Below are 19,814 nucleotides of genomic sequence, written 5' to 3'. Positions count from 1 at the left end.
GGATTACCATCCGTGTCTTCATCAACATACCTGAGCGCCAAGCTTTCGAGAGCTACTCGGTACAAAGGAGAGAACATGACGAGTATAAGCACAACCGACCTGAAGTGGTAGTTGTAAGCCCGGGACTCGTGAGGACCTATGAATATATCTCTTGTAACATTCACAACCCACTACACTTTAATTTTGTCCTTTCCACCCGAACTTCCTGTCCTTCCAGCGCCTGATGTCAAGCTTGTACTTCCCCTCTCAGTCGAATCACTGGATCAGTGCTCTGCATTGCCAAAGACGAGACACTATCGTACCAATCCAGTTATCGTCGACGCTTATTACAAAGCGTTGGGGAAGCTCATGAATCATGACGCCTTTTTCGTGGCCCCTACCAACGGGTCACGTGCCGTCAGAGGTTCTACGGATAACGTGACCTGGGACACAGCTTGAGGCGATTTTGCATTCCTCTCTAAGCCTAGAGTGCCTCTCGGTGACATCTGGTGTCCCCTTCAGAAAATTGTAAATAGCTTCATGGAAGGTACCTAGGTATCTGAGAACCAATTCGAGGGAAGACGTAGTTGCAGTGACAGCAATGAACCATCTCACGGGACGGTTTGGACACTAGGGTATAGTAGTATGAGCATCGTGCGACTATCCGACTCTGCACCATCTCCGTTGGAGCCTTGCCCTTACTGATCGTACTAATAATAACGTTCTCCAGCTCCGTCTGCTCGATCCTTGATAACTTTGTTGCTTGGTGGGCGCCGTTCATAGAAGCACTTATTTGCAGGACGGCAAAGCTCAATTCCAGAGTACAATCAAGATCGTGCCGGACTGTCGAAGTGTAGTGTAGACTGTGCTAGTTGGTAGATGCTAAGTAGGTATGTATCGAGTACCTGGGCATTCACGGCGAGTCTTGTGTGAAATGCGCAATGTTGATGATGTGGCACGTGCATCAGTCCGTGGTTGAGGAAGCCGAAACGGCCGGGACCTTCATGCCGGTATCATGATTCAACAGTGACATTGACCGTGGTTGAAGCCACGGGCGGCAGTACAAGGTCGTCACTGGAAGAATTTGCCTGCATCGTCAATTCTCTATCCTTGAGCCGGGATGAAATGGAAAAAATCGACCCAGGGTAAGGCCACTTTGGGCCGCGGCATCCGCTCCTGCTAAACGTGCCTCAAAGGCTTTGTCATTTTAGGGGCCGCGGCACCGCTAAGACCAAAAGAGCTTCGTCATGAAAATCGCCCCTCATGATTCGCTTTCAACATTCACCAACCTCATGTCTCGCCCGCCTTAATATCCCCGTGCCCTGCACTCTTCATCCCTTTGTCCTTCATCCTTCAATTTGCGTTTGCAGACAGCATCTCGTCTACTCAATTAGTTTGTTAAGCCCTGAGAGAGTGCACCGGCGCCGCCCCCTCGATACCCCCGTGGCGCGACCTGCAAATACCCTCGGCGCTCACTCGTCGCATCGAGCCGCCCTCCTCTGCTCACCCTGACCCGACCAAACATTGCCACGCGTCGACAATGCCGGCCAGGACGCTGCCCACATTCACTCGCGCAGAGGTCGAAGCGCACGACTCCGCCGCCTCGTGCTATGTGACCATTGGGTCCAAGGTCTATGACGTAACAGACTTTGTTGACGACCACCCTGGTGGTGGCAGCTTGATCGTTGATTATGCTGGCAAAGATGTCGAGGAGGTACTGAAGGATCCCACGTCGCACCCCCACTCCGAGGCCGCCTACGAAGTCCTTGACGATTCACTGGTCGGCTTCATCGTCAACGACAAGTCACCCGCCACAAACGGCTCTGCCAAACCTGCCAACGGCATCGCAAATGCAACCAACGTCCATCCGCGGACCGGCATGTCATGTGAGGAAGACCTTAGCAAGGACACCGACTATACCCAAGATTTCAAAAAGCACAGGTTCTTGGACCTGAGCAGGCCGCTGTTTCTGCAGGTTTGGAATGGTGGATTCAGCAAAGCCTTCTATCTAGATCAAGTTCATCGCCCTCGTCATTACAAGGGTGGTGAGTCCGCGCCTCTCTTCGGCAACTTCCTAGAGCCGCTCACCAAGACCCCGTGGTGGGTTGTCCCGTCTTTGTGGTTGCCGTTCGTTGCGTACGGTACTTATATTGCCAGCCAAGGGCTTCGGAGCCCATTTGTCGTCGGTGGCTACTGGGTATTTGGTGTCTTTTTCTGGACCTTTGTGGAATACTGCCTTCACCGATTTCTGTTCCACTTAGATGAGTAAGTCTTGCCTCATCTGTTACCCTCCACTTGCAGACCGCTGACACAACATACAGCTACCTCCCAGACAACCGTGTCTTCATTACGTTGCACTTTTTGCTCCACGGAATTCATCACTATCTTCCAATGGACAAGTACCGATTAGTCATGCCTCCTGTGCTGTTTGCCGTTCTCGCCTCTCCATTCTGGAAAGTAGCCCACGTCATCTTCTTCTACAATTGGCATGCCGCTACCGCCGTTTACAGCGGCGGCGTTTTCGGCTACATTTGCTACGACCTGACACATTACTTCCTGCATCACACGAACCTGCCGTTGTGGTACAAGCAGTTGAAGAAATACCATCTTGCCCATCACTTTCTCGACTATGAACTGGGCTTCGGCGTCACCAGCAAATTCTGGGATCAGATTTTTGGCACAGAACTACAAACCTCTGTCAAGACAAAGTAACTCGTCCATGAGCTTGGTGCCAAGACATTTCCCACTAGACCCTCGATTCCCTGTACATCTTCTCTGCAAGCATGCCTCATACACTTGCCTGGATCGGCACGGAGTTCATGGTTTCGTTTAGTTGATGTTGAGACGACGATAGTAATTGTTAATAGTTGCCGCTGGTGGTGCATGTCATTACAAAGACGGGAAGAATGCGCGGCCCTGTAGGTGCGGACCGCGGGCAACGTGGAGATGCTTCTGTCATAAATTGATAGCCTGTCAAGTACCTCTTGGACACTGCAGATCCTTGCATACTTTCCTGGCGGGTCTCAGAATGGCCAATGCTGTGACTGACTTCTTGACGGCCTGTGTTATGTATGCCCCGTCGTCTTTCGAGTCATGACGGTGCCGCGACGCCACAAATGCAAGAATTTCGGCCCTCCGGCCCATCACGTGATTTGCATGGGCCACCTCTTCTCATCCCCTCCACTTCCCAACACGACGTAGATTCTTCAACCAACACATCTGTCCCACGCCGGCCAGCCGGATATAAGCGCAGGGTACGACGCATCGAAAAGCACAGCACCTGTATCTCAACGGCGTGGTCACAATTTTGACGCAATTACATCTTTATAGCTAGTGCATCACCACCGAATCCGCAAGACCGCGAGAGTAGTCATCATGTCGGGCCTAGACGTTGAAGCTCTCTTGGAGGCTACCGCCGCGGCTTCAGCACAGCAGAACCCCAATGCTCACATTGATGACTCCTCTAGAAGCGACAGAAAGGGTCGTCCCCAGAACGGAACTGAGCGCGATGACAGCCGTGACCGGGGCGCTGGCCAAGATCGCCGTCGACGCGATCGTCGGGACACGTCCCCCAGACACCGTAAGGGCACTCCCGGCGAAACTACCCCCCGGAGTGACACTGGAAGCCACCGCAGTAGACGCCGCAGTGAAAGCCGGGACAGAGACCGGTACAACTCACGCCGACACAGGGACGGTGATTACTATCGTGGAAGACGAGGCCGCTCCCGATCCCGCTCCCGATCCCCTCGCCGGCATTATCGCCCTCGAGATGACCGAGATCGCAGGGACCGTCGAGACCGCTCTAACCGCCGAGACCAGGGTCGAGGAAGAGATCGATCTCCCGGCAGAAGATCTCGCTCACCGCAATTGAATGAAGACGAACGAGACAGCCGTACCGTTTTTGTGCAGCAGCTCGCCGCTCGATTGCGAAGTGACAAGTTGAAGAGATTTTTCGAAGAGAATGCTGGCCCGGTAAACGAGGCTCAGATCGTCAAGGATCGCATCAGTGGACGGTCAAAGGGGCAAGTCTGTCCCTGCTGGTTTACGGCTGATTTTCTTTGCTAACAACGCCTCCAGAGTCGGTTATGTTGAATTCAAGGACGAAGAAACGGTTCAAAAGGCACTTCAGCTCACTGGAAAGCCATTGGCAGGTATTCCTATCATTGTCAAGCTTACGGAAGCTGAGAAGAATCGACAAGCTCGCAATGCCGAGTCGACGAGTGGGAACCCGAACTCTGTCCCTTTCCACCGCCTCTATGTTGGCAATATCCACTTCAACGTCACGGAGCAGGACCTGCAAGCCGTGTTTGAGCCATTTGGTGAACTGGAGTACGTCCAACTTCAGAAGGACGATAATGGCCGCAGCCGTGGATACGGGTTTGTTCAGTACGTCATCCCTCGACGAAGAGTCTTCTTCGCATTTGCTCCTTTTTTTGTTTTGTAAATACTTGGAACAACAATCTAACTTTGCACTCCAGGTTTCGTGATGCAACGCAGGCCCGAGAAGCTTTGGAAAAGATGAACGGCTTTGATCTTGCAGGCCGACCCATCCGAGTCGGCCTGGGCAACGATAAGTTTACCCCTGAGAGCACGGCCAACTTGATGCATAGGTTTTCAGGACAGAACAATTTCCAAGGCTCTGCCTTCTCTGGGGCCGGCGGTCGCGGCGGGCAGGCGTCTACGTTTGATAGAGCCGGGGGACGAGACAGCGACAAGACGGGCGGCGCAAGCGCCCTCGATGACACAGACGTGGCGGGAGTAAACTTCAATAATTACAGTCGCGATGCATTGATGAGAAAACTTGCCAGGACCGATGAAGCATCTAATGGAAGAGAAGACCAGGCCGTCGTGAAGCCCAAGGCCGAAGCCAAGCCGCTTCCTGTCAACGTCAACGTGGCCAGTCGTTGCGTTGTCCTGCACAATATGTTTGACCCCGAAGAGTAAGTAAAGCACTCCCTTTTCCAGACTTGTTGACGTTGGCAACTGACGGCTTGACAACCAGGGAAGAGGGCGACGACTGGGTCAAGGAGCTCGAAGACGACATTCGAGCGGAAGCTGAGAGGCAATATGGGCACGTGGTCCATATTGCTGTCGATGCGAACTCCAAGGGTGACGTTTATCTCAAGTTCGACAAGGTCCAAGGCGGTGAAAATGCCATCAAGGGCTTGAATGGAAGATACTTTGGCGGCAGGATGATTAATGCATCTCCAGTCGTAGATGCTGTCTACAGCAGTCTCTTCTCTCGCACCAGAGCCATTTAAAAGCTAACATGGCCGGCCATTGCCCTGGCATCATTTAGGTATTCGACAGGTTGGTGAAACGCAAAGCTGATGAATGGTACTTTGAACTCCCACTGAGACTGGATTTTTCAGCGCATATTCTGTGCCACATTTGTTGCCATCTTCGTCCCGAACATAACCATCGGCCTCGCAGGAGGGAGTCGTTCATCCAAGGAAGGGACCAAGACGCACAAAGTTTTCGCCACACCGCGCCCCTGCCTTGACGAAGAAACAAGGGGAAAGAAAAGAAGGACAAAAACAAGTTAGACATGATGTTACAGGTGCCCCCCCCCTGATGGCTTGTCGCCCGTAGTCGCATACGAGGCAGCTGTCGGACGACGTCTCCAGGTTCCCGCCGACATGACCCCGCTTGCTCTGCTCTAATATTTGCACCAGAACGTCGACGATACTGCCAAGGAGGACCAGTAGCCTTTTTGTCATTTAGTGTAGTTTTGGTGTTGTGACCGGGGCCTTGTGGTCCTCGGTCTCTCTGCCGGTAGTAAGAATATACGCTCTTGTGATCCGACATATACCAGAATAGAAGTGGCATAGCGTCACGCCATGATGAAGCAGGGCGCTTACACAATATAATTAGTTTGCGGCACCCGGTTTCGAGGTGAGTGGCAGTCTCTGGGTTCGCGCGCCACGCGGTGAAGGCGAAGGACAACGAGTCGCACCTAATTCGCAAGCCCCGTGTTCACTGTGATGGATGGATTGGATTGGAAATGTACCGTGGCCGGGCTAACACTTGCTATGACGCAGATGATGAGTCCTGTGCACTTGGCTCCGGGGCTCTGCAGCCTGTGTGCTCACCTCGACCTCACATTCATGTCAACTCCAACTCTAAATATGACAAGCTCAGATGCCAGGTGACAACCGCTTGTCCACCAGCCGCATCTAATCTTTGTTCTGCTGGTGTCTGCGCGCCGTCTTGGGCCCTTTCTTAATTCTCTTCTTTTTGATTTCTTTCTTCTTCTTTTTTTTTTCCTTTCCCCCTCCCCGTTTTCTTGTAAGCCCTGTGTCGTCGCGCTAAGTGAGATTAAACAACTTAAGCTTTCTAGTGAGTCCCCAAATCCGCTCTACATGTACGTTGCTACTCCCTCGAAGAATTTCGTTGTTATCACGGGTAGGATAGTTTGTTTCTATCCATTTATTCCAAAGTGTAGCTACGGTGCCGGTCGATCCAACCTCGCATCCTGGTTTGCTTTCTTTCTTCACGGGCATTGAGTGGCCTTGAGACCTTCACGACCAGCTGTGGTATATCGTATGTTCACAGGGGACACCTCCGCGGAATCCATTGCCCGTTTGTCGTCACTTCCGGCCTCATCGTCGGTTGACCTCGGTTGACCGTGCCGGACGGGTGCTGACAGGAGACAAACAGTGCCGGGCCAGATCGCAGGCCTGCATCCGCTCATGCCGGCCATTCCTCGTCCCGACAGCAGCAGATCACCATACATCGTTGCGGAGTCCTCTCCCTCTCCAGACAGACCTTGAGGCTTTCATCAGACTTCTTCGCAGCCGGTGTGCCCCGACCTTGAAGCATGTCCGGCTCCGAGAGGCAGTCTGTATACGGATCTACAGACTTGGTGGCCCTTTTGAAGAAACAACTCGACGCCGAGCAACAGCCCACGCCATATCAGGGCGGCGGTATGCTTTCCGTGGACTTCTCGACGCCGCTTGGCGGAGCTGCTCGTGCCGAGCGAATCCGTCAAATGTCACACAACCATGCATGTCTGCTCCCAGCCTCTCTCCGTCGCCCACAGCTACGCAGCAGCTAATTGATATCTGACAACAGCCGGCGTTTGAGAAGTCTCGCTCGGCGCAGGAGATACTCGTCAAGATGCAGCACTCGCTCCGCCGCATGCCTGGCGTGTCCTCCAACGAATCAGGAGAAATCGTTGGCCAGCTCCAAGAGGTCGGCCAAGTCATCAATCAAGAGACCAGCCAGCTGGTCGACGCTCTGATGAACCTCACCCTCGACCAGGAGGATGCCGAGAAGGCCCTTTCTCGTCTGAGCCTCGAAGCCACGCTCCTCAAGGAGGAGGCGGAACACAAGGCGCAGACCATCAGGGACCTCCGCGCCGAGGTTGAAGCGGAAAAGAGGAAGCGCGAGCAGGCCGAGCAGGATGTCAAGAAGGTCATGAGTGATCTCCAGCGGCTGCGGGAGGATTTCAGAAGCGTCCAGGAGGAGACGACGAGGAAAGACGAGGTCACTGATGCTGATTTCCGTGACGACATTGTCAAGGTACCTTCTGCCCAGTACGTCGTCGGTGATGGGAACGGAAAGCACGCTGACGCCTTGTTCACCGAGCGACAGGGCCTCGAGGATACCATACGCCACCTGGAGGATCAGGTGAACAATCGGCGCTCGCTCTGGCTCATGAAACACTCTGATCCGCAGTCCGTGGCGCGCGCCATCGAGACGCTCGCTGACTCTGTGCAGGACAACCAGGCTGCCCACCAATCCATCATGTCCATGAGGAACAGAGCCGCTCGTGGGCCCGAGAACCATCAAGACGCCAGACATCAGGCCGACGCAGATGCCCGCGGCGCGTACGGCGACATGGCGCCCCCGCCGCGTCCCGGCTCCGTCTTTCAGTCCTCAAGCAGCAGATGCTGTCCAGCTGCGCCCCCCAAGTTTGGTCCCCTCCAAGCCGGGCCGCCTCGGGCACCGTCTGCCTTCTCCCACGAACGGCGATACCAGGGATCCGCGTCGTCGTGGAGCGCCGCCCACGCTCGTTTTGCGCAGGCCGCCAACCCGTTCTACACCGCCGCCGCGTCCTCGTCTACTCGCCCGCCTGCCCGCCTGCCCTACCACGCCAACGCCCCTGCTCGGTACAAACCCATCGCCAGCGAGTTCCAGCCGGGCTACGTCCACGAGCACGTTGCCGCTCCCGCCCGTCCTGGCACGGCCTTTGGCCAGCACCAGCCTCCGCGCGACTACCACCCTCGGACGCCGACGTCTCGCTCCCGCTACGGACGACTCGCCGATGCCAGCCTGTCCGAGTACGGGAGCGGTCCCTCGTCGGCCGGCAACGCCGTCACCGCGCGCGGCGGTCTCGCCGGGCCCCTGATTCACATGAACGAGCAGTCGGTGGCGGCGTGGAACGAGGCCATCATGGACTTTTACGCCATGATCCGCGCCTTTGTCGAGCGTCATGCCAATGTCCCCGATCCCGCCATGGCCATGAAGATGAGCGCCACGCCTCTGTGGCCCGTCCTCCTGGCCACCTACCATCCGCTTTCCGCCAAGGAGGCCGCGTCCTATCTGGACATTCATCTCCGCGCGGATAATCCAAAGTGCTGCCTCGTCACGCGCGTCATCATCGACTACATTGTCAACAGGGTCTGGGTGCCCAACGCATGGGTCGGCGCAGACAGCGAATGCACCTGCGCACTCCTCGAGCTGGAAAAGGATCTCGAGAAGACTCAAGGTAAATACACACTCACCCACCCACCCACTCACTCACTCACTCACTCACTCACCCACTCACAACCCCTCTCTCATACCCTCGGGTTTAAAAAAAAAAAAAAAACATCCATCCATCCAACTCACAAAACAACAGGCCAGCCCTCTGCTCAGCGCCAGCCGCTGCTCGACCGCCAAGCCTACATTCTCGACACAATCATCAAATCCGAGCCGGCGTCATTCCACCAGGAAAAGATTCACGAAACCACAGGCGCCCTCCTGGCCACCATCAACCCGCTCCTGAACCGCCTCACCAACCCGGCCGACGCGTACCGCGACCTCGAGCAAGTCGCCGACCTGGCGTGGGACCTGTCGTCCAAGATCCTCACGTCCCGGCTCACCTTTGACTTCCGCTTCCCCGAGGTGGGCACCCGCTTCTCGAGCCAGAGCATGCTGCCCATCTGGCCGGCCCTCGAGCCGACGGAGCTGCAGGCCAAACACTGGCGGGTGGCGCTCGTGACGACGCCCGTCATCACCTGTCGCAACGACACGGGGAGTAATATCTCGGCGCACTCGGTTGCCCTGGCCGACGTCTACTGTATGCAGTGACGGCGGTTCTTGTCTTGGCTTTTTCTTTTTTTTTTTTCTATTTTTTTTAAAACGGTGTACCGGGGGAACCACTGCATGATTTACATGTTGTAACTTGGTCGAGGTTGTTTTTTTGACAAAAAGAAAAGGCGCATTGTTTGCTGCTGAGATTCTAGATTCTTCTACTCTAGGTATGCGTATACGACGGGTATTCAAGGGGTAGGTGGCTGCTTTTGGTCCTGTATATAAATATATATTTATTCACATTTGCGTTGCAGAAACGGACCGAGGGCCCGACGATGGATAAGACGGGTGAGCTCTGTATTATTTCGAACTTGGGCACTCTTTTTTTCTTGTTCAACTTACCCTCGTCCGGGGTCTATGTGGTACGCAGTAGATTTTGGAGATGCGGTGGTGTTGAACTTTGTGACTGCGGAAAACTGCTACATTGAGCAATTCTACTGGATTCCACCGGCTCACTGCGGCTAATCGCCATCCTACGGAATTTGAATGTGCTAGTGATTTTGGCTCGTGTCCTTGTCGCGCTCTTCATGGACGGCGCCACAGCGTCAGGCAGGGGGGTTCCTTGGATGGAAATCCTCCGTGCGTGATGGCAGACGGACAAGACGGCGTCGTCTCAGCCGCCTGTGGGAGTCTGCGAGTCAAGCATGGCATTGACGGGACAACAGCTGCTTGCCGTGCTTGCCGTAAACAACAGGGGCGAAATGTGTGTCGATTCGCTGCCAGCTCGGCACCCGAATGATTCGGAGGCGTGGAGCTCGTGGTGCTCCATCCTCAGCCAGCATCAACCCGGGAGTCACGGCCGGCGTCGCCAGGCACGCCACGCGTCTTGATTCTGTCTCGCGGCAAAAGCTAGCGCTGTTCCTGGGCGCACAAGGAAGTGCTGGGTGGGAGGGTGGAATGATTTCGAGTCCGCGATACCACGGCCATGGCTAGAGACGTGACGTGGCCGAGTCGGTTTGCCTTTGCAATCCTCTCGGATGCTGTTCCTGGCGCGCCACGTGCTCGGCAGCTCGGCTTGCAGCCACCAAGGAGCGAGTCGTTATAATGACATGAGTCGTTAGGTTGTTGGACGGAATCTGGACCACGGTGCGCTTGGCGTATTTTTCGACCCTGCTTCCATGTTCGGCGTCATGCTCGCCATGACTTGCGCCTCGAAACGACCAGACGACCCGCCGGGAAACGGCAAGGACGACAGCGAAAGCTAGGGCCCGAGGGGTTAGAGGGCCTCGTCTCAATCCGTCGTCTGCCTGCCTGGTTTTGGGCGGCTGCCATGAGGACAGGTGTTTCCATAAGGGAGAGCTTGGTGGTTGACTCAGCATTGCTAGACATGGGCGTCAACTAGATCTGTGCTCTTTGATGTGCTAGTGCTTAGTGTGCTGGGTTTTCTAACCACGACCAAGGTGCAAGAGTCTCGTCTCCTCCGTGGCCGAGATTCGACTCGCAAAGGCCTGTGCTGTATTTGGGCCCAGCACAGGGACACCGTATAAACTCAGCCTCGATGATGCCGAGTAGGTAGGTAGGTATAGGCGCATTACTGACCCCTCTCAGACGCCCTGATATACACACCGCCGTGGAACACGAGCCGCTCACCCTCGTGTCATATACATGTCAGACTGCTGCGACGGAGAAATCCTTCTGCTGGCAGCTTAGCCTCTGGATAGAGAGGCCGCTACGTGGCCAGTGACTTGCTCCGTCCGGGCATCGTGGGGCTCAAGTTTGAGGGACAGACGTCTTTGACACGGTGCAAGGCATGTCGTGCTTCTTTTTGGGGTGCGGTGCACTCTCCCAGTCGATCGTGGGCGAAGAGTGGCTGGCTCAACCTTTGTCTCCTTGATGACGGCACGAGGAATGTCGACGCTGGCGTGAGCAATAGTCAGCACATCACATCTTGCGCGCTGTATGCTTGGCGGCTTGGCAGCTCCTGAGCGTCGATGGTGCAGAGTCGTCGTCCATCATGTCTATGTCTGGTGCTGTCTGGAAGTTGAGTCGCGTCCGTCATGGCGCTTCTTCGGCGGCCCGCCTTTATCCCCGCGCTAGGAGACTATTAGCCAATCACATGACTAGCATTGCCGATGGGGCGGGATTTAAAATTGATGAAATTAATAAAATCCACCTTTATTATCCCCCGACGGGTTCGCCACGGCCCTCGTCCACGCTCCAACGGAGTCTCCGGCCCAAGCGGACGTTTCACGGTACGTCTCCAGTGTAGATGGCGTTTTTCTTGTTGTGATTGTCAGACCACTCACAGCTGTACGGTGAGGAGCAAGAAACGCCGAGCTCACTTCGGCTAGTCGCTTGGGCCAATGTTCCGGTCCCAGAGTCAGGACTGAGGACCGTGAGAGCGACCCGCGTCTCTTTTTCATTTGATTTGAGGCAATGCATCGTGTTGATGCGTGAAACATCTCTTGGACTACCGAGTCATAAACCCTCCAACATGTATTATCCAACTTGATCGTGTACGCTGTTTCCGGGTATAAATACACCACGCCATGTCTCGTCAGTGGAACCGTCACGACCAGAACAACAACACCAAGTCTGCTGTTTCCCGACTTCCCTTCTCGAACCCCTCCCCATCCAACATATTACACCATACACAACACTGCGTGTAAAGGTAAGTCCCACGTCCAACCCCTCGCAGTCCGCTACAACGGCATGGTAAGCTTACTTGAGACGTCCTGCCAGGCCCGACAGCACAATGAAGTTCTCCGCTGGCGTTGTCTTCACTGCCGCGTTGGCCACTGCCTTGCCGCAATATAACAACAGGGGCGGCGGAAGCAAACTACCTTGGGTGGGGTATTCAAGAGAAAACGACCTCAGCAATGACTGCCTCTATGAACATGGTAAGATGTTCGGGGAGAAGGACCAACCCTCTGCTCAGGGTATTGAAAGACTATGCGGGACAAGCAACTTCTGTAGCGCCTTTACCCCTAATGAGAAGTAAGTCAGCCAAGAAGCTAGAGGATATCTCAAGAATAAATACGGCTACGAAGACGAGCAACAGTGCCTCAATGATCGAGAGCCTAAGCCTTCCAACAACCAAGGCCAGCAAGCTGGAGGAAAACTACCTTGGGTGGGGTATTCAAGAGAAAACGACCTCAGCAATGACTGCCTCTATGAACATGGTAAGATGTTCGGGGAGAAGGACCAACCCTCTGCTCAGGATATTGAAAGACTATGCGGGACAAGCAACTTCTGTAGCGCCTTTACCCCTGATGAGAAGTATGTCAGCCAAGAAGCTAGAGGATATCTCAAGAACAAATACGGCTACGAAGACGAGCAACAGTGCCTCAATGACCGAGAATCCAAGCCTTCCAACAACCAAGGCCAGCAAGAGAATACCTCCAATGGTCGCGAGGGCCAGTCTTCCAACAACAACCAGGGCCAGCAAGGCAATGCCGGGGCTAATCCCTGGAATAATGACCAGCGCCAGTCTTCCAACGACAACCAAGGCCAGCAAGGCACTGGCTGGGCTAATCCCTGGAACAATGACCAGGGCCAGTCTTCCGGCGGAAACCAAGGCCATCAAGGCAATGGCTGGGCTGATCTCTGGAATATTGGCCAGAGCCAGTCTTCCAACGACAACCAAGGCCATCAAGGCAATGCCGGGGCTAATCCCTGGAATAATGACCAGCGCCAGTCTTCCAACGACAACCAAGGCCAGCAAGGCAATGGCTGGGCTAATCCCTGGAGCAATGACCAGCGCCAGTCTTACAACAACCAAGGCCAGCAAGGCAATGGCTGGAATGATTTCGAGGGCCAGTCTTCCAACAACTACCCAGCCCAGCAAGGTGGTAACTGGTGGCGGGCAAAATAGTCAAGTCCGGCGGCAGACTGCGACTGCGGCATCGGAACAACAGCCAGGTTCTGGCTGCTCACGCGGTCACGACACTCTAGGTATGCCAGGTGAAGCCACAGTGGATATTTCACGCTACTTTTCGAGTGCGGAGCGGCAATCAAGGGAGTAATGGCACATCGTTTACTGGATCGGCAGCAACTGCATGTAATACATTCCGTGGGAGCATCGTCTACAAAATCGTCGGCTAGCATCATGGTTGGTAACGGCGTGAAATACATGCAGTGCCTTTTACGGTGTGGGTCATTCTAAGAGATGGACGGGGGTAGCAAAAATGTGTGTGTAAAAATTTGTATTTCTAACCTTGTCTACGCGAGGTTTTGTCTGCTTTTGCCCTGGGCACCTTTTGCCAGAGTATACTCGAAATATATGCCCAGGCTTTTTGATTTTGATCCAAGGTCATCTCTTCATCAACCTCTGTAGGACAAAGTAATTCTCAGTACGAGACTAGATGCGTGTCATCGTCAAGCAACAAGGAAAGGGGAATTGGCAAAAGATAGCGCACAATAGCCAGGGAGGCATAGATGATACCAGTAGCGTGCTGCTTACTACATGTGATACTTTGGCACGCAATCTCGCCCACGTAGATGATATCTGGATTAGCAAGTACGTAGCTCTATGAAGTACTACTATCGTGGCGGTGTGTCAAGCTGCAAGACGGGTGTGTGAGCGTCAAGGTGATATAAATTATTCTACTTGTATAATTCAGGGCTAAGCTAGTCAGTCTTGCAATTTATTAATTTTGCTGCGGTACACCACGTGTACTGCGTACATGTCGGAAATGGCTGACCACGACATAATCACAAGTTGAAAGTCAATGCTTTCCTAGGTTGAATTCGTTTAGAATAGTCCAACACCATGAACTGGAAACTTGTCCAAACTGAAATAAATGTCCATTCCCCCATCACTCGTTGCTCATATCAACCAATAGTAGCATCTTATTGTGCGCCGCTCCATCATGAGCAGGCCCGTCGGTACCTAATGATACTCGCGCATCGACCGAGCCATCTGGTATCAACAGATGCGGTCACCCTATACTTGGCTGACGAATACCTACTGTTTATTGTTGCCGAGTCGAGTGTTGTCGATTCGCTTGTCCACGGCGCCCAAGACAACTTTGAGGATGGCGGCACCTGTGAGCTTTGCGGCGTGTTGTCTTCCTGAATCCTCCCACTGACAGGGTGTTGTGTCGACTATATCCCGCACACCTCTTTTGCTCAAATCATCGTCCAGCACCTCCAGTGCCCTTGTGGCAGAGACATCTGAGCCAATCTGGAAGAACTGAATGCCGACTTGGTAGGATGGTGCGTAAAGTTTATCGAGCTCATGAGCCGTCTGCACAATGGCCTGAGCAGGGTTGTCCGAGGGCTCCCCGTCAGTGATGACGATCAAGTTGATAGGTTTGACGTCATCCATGTCCTTGGCCTTTGACAGTTGCTTCATGTAAGGGATGAGGATTTGTTCCAATCTTTTGCCCGTGTAGGTAGCGCCGTAAGGACGGGCACGGTTGAAGATGGATTCGACGTCGTACTTGCTTTTCACATTATAGTAGCCGTTTCTGGCCTTGCTATTGTCCGGTGGCGAGTTTTCGGATTTGTGGTTCAAAAAGTAAATGTCAATGCCGTCCTCGTCGTATCTTGCGATGATCTCGGCGATGGATTTCAGGGCCAACTCGGCTTCCCTCCAGCGGCTGCCGCTCATGGACGCAGAGTCGTCGATGAGCAAAATGGTGTCAAAGTTGGCCAAATTTGCAAACATGTCGTCATCAGAGACGCCCTGATGGGCTGCCGCTGTCAAGAGTCCCGTGGGCGCCGAGGCAGCTGGAGGCCCGGGCGGAGAGGGAAATGCAGGCGCAGGCGCAGGCTGGTGGTATGTGTGCGTGTATTTTGGCGGGGCGTCACTGTAGCCGGTTGAGTCGACTGCTCGCTGTTAGCGGGCGGACCTGGGTTTCCATGTTATGGACAAGTTGTCTTACCGTAGGATGCGGCGCCAGAGCCGCTTGAGAGTCCGCGGGAGCTCTGGGATTTCGAAGAGGATCTGTCATGGCGAGATACAGACCGAAGCAATTTGTTTGTCATGGCCGAAAAGCCAGGCATCTTGATCAGCTCTTTCCTCGCGACGCCGTGGATGGGCTTGGCGTGGTGGAAAGGCAGGTGCGATGAGCGAGTGAAGGTTTAAAGGAAGGAAAGTCAGGGGACGGTGGCTGGTTGAAGAGCCTTGGGTGTTGCTCAAGCGTGTTTCTTTTTTCCTCTTCTTTTCATTTTTCTCCCTCCTCAACGGAAACCATGATCGCCTCTTGTTCTTTATATATACGTATTTGTCCGCTCGCATGTGTTGAACACTCAGTACACGGGTGTCGGGCTCCCAAGGCGGAAATCAGCCTAGCACGGTCGTCAGCCAATCATAGCCGCGGCTGAGCCACGTTGCTCTGGCGTGCAGTGTGGCCGTCACTGATCAGGTGCTGCTGCGCCTTGGCCGTACCACGAACAAGCACGAACAAGGCTTGAAGACAATTCGCATGGTGCCCAGGGAGGCATGGTTCAACATGTCGTGGCCCGCCTCATGAGTCATGACAGCTCTTGCCACCTCGTTCGCCATGCACGGCGAGGTGATGGCGAGTTGTGGAAAAGAGCTAGAAGCAGGTTGGAAGCCGGGCGGCCAGTGGCCACAGTGCACACGTGAAGCCGTGACGTGCCAAGACACTAAAGGCTGCGCCCCAGACAGGTACGTACAAGGCTGTGGGTCGGAAAGCGTGCGTCCCTGGTGTGTACGGCTCAAAGGGAGAGAGAGAAAAAGGAAAAGAAGTCACGTCGTTGCACGGTCGTGATTCTATTCACCAAGCAAAACCCCAGAAACTGAATCGATTAGCGCCGCCGGCACGAGCATCAAATCAAGCCTGGTTTCGGTGACTTGATCAAGAACGGCCCCTTCTTTTATTGACGACTTCACTCCGTAGATTCCCTTGATTCTTGGTGGGGCAGCTTGTCACGTGCTGAAATCGGGCACTGTAGGTCATGTGTGGACTTGAGCTGACTAGGCAAACCATTTAAGCCGACTCTCGTGATTGGTCCCCGACAATTCGAAAGCCCTTTTGCGCCCCGAGTCGCACTCGAGACTCCCTCCCGCCTCTCACAAGCTGAACCTATTCGCATCAAGCTTGAAGCGACCGTTGATGGAGTGCCACGATGGCATCACTTGCAAGGTTACAACCCTGAATTGACAATGAGCGAAGCTTCTCTTCTCGGCCAGCGGAGACCGGGTCGAATGGGGAACGGGGTCAGACAGTTCCCAGAGTGACCGACGAAGTTTGAACACGGCGCTTGAGACTGTCGTGGACATGCTCCGTTGGAAAAAGGCAGCGAGTCGGCATGGATGTACCTCTTACGGCTCAGTTGAACATCCCTACACCATTTGTAAACTTCTCAACGCTCCTGCGGCCTGTAGCCACCGTCCGGCCGCCCGAGCCTGTCACGTGTCGGGAGACGGGAGACGGGAGACGGGAGACGGGAGACGGGAGACGGGAGACGGGAGACGGGAGACACGGCAGGCAAGCCCTATTATTTAACCCGCTTCTCCCACAACTCCAGAGAGAGGTAAGCTTTGGCTGTCAACACTGTATTCGCCCTTCCTGGCTTCTCGATTACACAACGGCCGCTGCCGCTGCCCTGCGGACTTGCCCGTGCGGAATTGGCGAGCGGGCTTCGCTGCCATGTCGACCTCGGGGTGCGAGCGCCTTGCTGTATCCGTTGATGAACATTGGTCGATACATGATAGCAATTGACCAACACTCCAAGCCTGCATGGCCGAACGCGACCTTCCATCCCTGGTAACCACTCGCCCGTCCGGTCTCGCGGCAGAAACTACCAAGGTCGATCGTGCCCTTGCCCGTCATTTCCTCCAAGGTAGCAGCAGTACATGATCTGGCAGCGCCTGGGCTTGGTCTGATGTCGATGCATGGTCTGGTGTAGGGAATGCTCTTCTGGTCCGCCTTGCCGAAGCTCTAGTAAAGGCGCCTGCATACTTCTTCCCCCCGCGCGGCAGTGCTCCCCTTGGCCTTGCTGCATCATGGACATGAGTCTCCGGGCCGCAATCACCCTCCTGCTGTTCTTTCAACCTTGCCAGAGCCAGCCGGAGCCCGGGTGCGGCGTCGAAGCGGCACTGAACCGTTGTCAAGTCCCCCTCCGCGAGCCCGGTCTCCTGCAGTCCACGTACCGCGGCGAGACGGGCAGGACCCCGGAAGACGTCCAGAAGGCGGGGGGCTTTTACTCGCGAGGCCTGCAGAGGCAGCTGGCGGGCGCCGAGCTCACCGACCAGGAGTTGCGGGATGGAAGCAGCCTGTTCAAGCATGCCGAAGGCTACACGGCCCAGTATACGCGCTACGTCTCGACGAGCGCCGACCCTGCGGCTGCGCTCAGGTTCGCCGTCGCCATGGGAGAAGAGGCCGATCAGAGGGGTTTCCTGTACAAGATCCATGCTGATGGCAGGATGATCGACGTGGACGGCTCTCTTCGCAGGCACTCGCCTTACCTCGCGCTTAGGCAGAGGGAGCATGCGGCCATTGGCTTTATCCCCTTTGCGCAGATTGAAGGTTGGTGGGAGATTACTGTCAACTTGGATGAGAAGGGCTTTGACGGCAGGAGGTTTCTCTACAAAACGGGAAAGAAGCTACGACAGGGGAGGTTGAAGGATTTCCACAAGAACCTCGAGTTTGATGAGAAGACGTTCGCCAGGCTGCAAGGCCACGGGGCGGCGCCAGAGCTCGCCGGGTTCCCCCAGGGCCACCGGGCATGGAAAGAGACGACGTGGAAGGAGTTTGAGAAACAGCCGGTGGAGATCAAGTTGGACGAGCTGATCAGCGCGATATGTGCTCCTAAAGACAAGTTGACCAAGAGAAACAGAACGAGCTGTTTGTGGCCGCTGGCCGACGCCAAGGCTGGCAAGCCGAACATTCCCAAGGCTCCCGATGTCCATCGTGTTCCTCATGTCCCTCATGGCAGCCGAAAGGGGGGGTTGGCCCAGAATAGAGGCAAAGGCCCACTGAGGAAGTTGAACAAAATCAGCATAACCAAGATGGGGGCGGGGAGCACGGCTGCTTTTCACATACTAGCCCCGTATGCGAGAGACGTGCTCGAGGCCGTCAAGAAGTGGGATCACCCAGTTGGACGGGCCGTGGGATGGTTCGATGACACCATAACATCCTTCCAGGAGAGCCTTTTTGGAAAGCGTGTGCCCGAAATCGATGGGAATGAGACCAAGTTGAGACTACTGTGTTGGCTAAGAGGGGAGCAGAATGACGAAGAGCGTGGTGTAGGAAAGGCATGCAAACGGCTAAGAGCGACGGACAAGAATGAACAGCAGCAAGATGACTGGGTCCTGGGACTCAACCAGCTCTCGGCGCTTTGCTACGCGGTTGAGACGGACCCCCCGGAGGAGGAGTCGATTCGGCTCCAGCTGGAAACGAGCTGCGCCGCGCTCCAGGTGGAACTAGAGAGGGAGGAAAAGTCTGGATCAAATACAGGGAAGACGTACGAAGCCATGCACAAATATGTCGACCAGTTGCTGCTCGAAGTCGGGTGGAGATTTGAACTGCGTCAAGTGGCCGAACCAGAACCAGAACCAGCCCGGGGGGGGAGAATCCGGGGCGAGGCAACCAGCCATGGTACGACTATAAAAAACGACTCCAGTAACTTGCAAGAACAAGCCGCGGCGTGACACGGAGCCATGAGCTTGTCAGCGCCAAGTTCCAACAACAGGCAGCACATCCGGCCAATCCGCGTTGGGCCGCGAAGGCATGGGCACTCCCGTACCTGTTGTCAACATGTTGGAACAAATAGCTTGAACGGGCCGACGCCGTCATAGCAGGCACCAGATGCGCTTTTTTTTTCCTTGGAAACAAAGCATGGCATGTAGCCAAGAGGAGACCCTGATATATCCTCCCATTTTCACTTCTTGTCTCCTGTTTGTTTCGTCCATTCCGCCAACACGGGCAAGCAAAGGCGCATAATTCTATATTGAAACACAAACAAACCTCTGCTGACGTAAATTAATCAAATCGATTTTCCATTTCATCTTGCAGTCAAGATACTACAGCTTTCCTGTAGCAATATATAGTCACATGGTGTGTAGTAGTACACAGTAGTACTATATAGAGCATGTAATTTTGCAACAGCCTGCCTTCTGCTCTTGTACACAATAGAATACTGCATCTTTCCCCCTTGAAAGTCTAACCTCGCTACAACTTGATGGGCAGCCCACCTGTAACCTTCTTTCCAGCCTCGAGCGTTGCATATGCATTGATGGACTGGGGGAGGGAAATTTCGTCCTGCGCGACAATGCTGTTGTCGTATCAGACAAACCAGGTGACACGTCGTAATATTCAATTCCTTCGTTTTCGACCTACTCGTCGGATCTTTTACGCGGCCCACGATGGACATAAATCTCGGGATAACGTTCCAGGGCTCTTACGGATCGGATGCGGACCTCCTGGGAAGATGAAGCCTCATGGGATCCGGCACGGGCGCCCAACCAACGGCATTTGCGTATAGCTAATGTGTGATTGTCCATCCGAGAGTTGCTCATCGTCTGTATGATTTCCTGCGGCGTTGGGGAGAAGAGATCAAGGTGTCGGCTGGAATAAATCAAAGGACTCACAGACATGTCTTTGCCAGGTTGATACGCCGGG

General features: G+C 54.5%; 6 protein-coding genes across 6 annotated transcripts; 5 read left to right on the top strand and 1 right to left on the bottom strand.

Annotated features, from left to right (window-relative positions):
• Nucleotides 1-1,519: 1,519 nt before the first annotated feature.
• Nucleotides 1,520-2,691, top strand: MAM_00933 (inositolphosphorylceramide-B C-26 hydroxylase; the record flags this gene model as incomplete). The annotated part of the gene is made up of 2 exons (XM_040819732.1): nucleotides 1,520-2,244; nucleotides 2,301-2,691. The coding sequence occupies 2 exons, from the start codon at nucleotides 1,520-1,522 to the stop codon at nucleotides 2,689-2,691; spliced, it is 1,116 nt and encodes a 371-aa protein (XP_040682997.1).
• Nucleotides 2,692-3,354: 663 nt separating this feature from the next.
• On the top strand, nucleotides 3,355-5,240 carry MAM_00932 (RNA splicing factor Pad-1; the record flags this gene model as incomplete). The annotated part of the gene is made up of 4 exons (XM_040819731.1): nucleotides 3,355-3,992; nucleotides 4,057-4,365; nucleotides 4,458-4,919; nucleotides 4,982-5,240. The coding sequence occupies 4 exons, from the start codon at nucleotides 3,355-3,357 to the stop codon at nucleotides 5,238-5,240; spliced, it is 1,668 nt and encodes a 555-aa protein (XP_040682996.1).
• A 1,858-nt stretch (nucleotides 5,241-7,098) lies between these two features.
• Nucleotides 7,099-9,276, top strand: MAM_00931 (uncharacterized protein; the record flags this gene model as incomplete). The annotated part of the gene is made up of 2 exons (XM_040819730.1): nucleotides 7,099-8,692; nucleotides 8,825-9,276. 2 exons carry the CDS (start codon nucleotides 7,099-7,101, stop codon nucleotides 9,274-9,276), a joined length of 2,046 nt encoding a protein of 681 aa, XP_040682995.1.
• Nucleotides 9,277-11,974: 2,698 nt separating this feature from the next.
• MAM_00930 (uncharacterized protein) lies at nucleotides 11,975-13,093 on the top strand (the record flags this gene model as incomplete). Its single annotated transcript, XM_040819729.1, has 2 exons — nucleotides 11,975-12,158; nucleotides 12,222-13,093. 2 exons carry the CDS (start codon nucleotides 11,975-11,977, stop codon nucleotides 13,091-13,093), a joined length of 1,056 nt encoding a protein of 351 aa, XP_040682994.1.
• A 1,092-nt stretch (nucleotides 13,094-14,185) lies between these two features.
• On the bottom strand, nucleotides 14,186-15,228 carry MAM_00929 (von Willebrand factor; the record flags this gene model as incomplete). The annotated part of the gene is made up of 2 exons (XM_040819728.1): nucleotides 14,186-15,051; nucleotides 15,108-15,228. 2 exons carry the CDS (start codon nucleotides 15,226-15,228, stop codon nucleotides 14,186-14,188), a joined length of 987 nt encoding a protein of 328 aa, XP_040682993.1.
• A 1,969-nt stretch (nucleotides 15,229-17,197) lies between these two features.
• MAM_00928 (Heat-labile enterotoxin IIA, A chain) lies at nucleotides 17,198-18,844 on the top strand (the record flags this gene model as incomplete). The annotated part of the gene is made up of 1 exon (XM_040819727.1): nucleotides 17,198-18,844. The coding sequence occupies one exon, from the start codon at nucleotides 17,198-17,200 to the stop codon at nucleotides 18,842-18,844; it is 1,647 nt and encodes a 548-aa protein (XP_040682992.1).
• Nucleotides 18,845-19,814: the final 970 nt, after the last annotated feature.

Source organism: Metarhizium album, assembly GCF_000804445.1.
Source record: "Metarhizium album ARSEF 1941 chromosome Unknown scaffold_1, whole genome shotgun sequence".
NCBI lineage: Eukaryota > Fungi > Ascomycota > Sordariomycetes > Hypocreales > Clavicipitaceae > Metarhizium > Metarhizium album.
The sequence above is the reverse complement of the archived record's forward strand: the minus strand, read 5'-3'. Positions and strand labels throughout refer to the sequence as shown.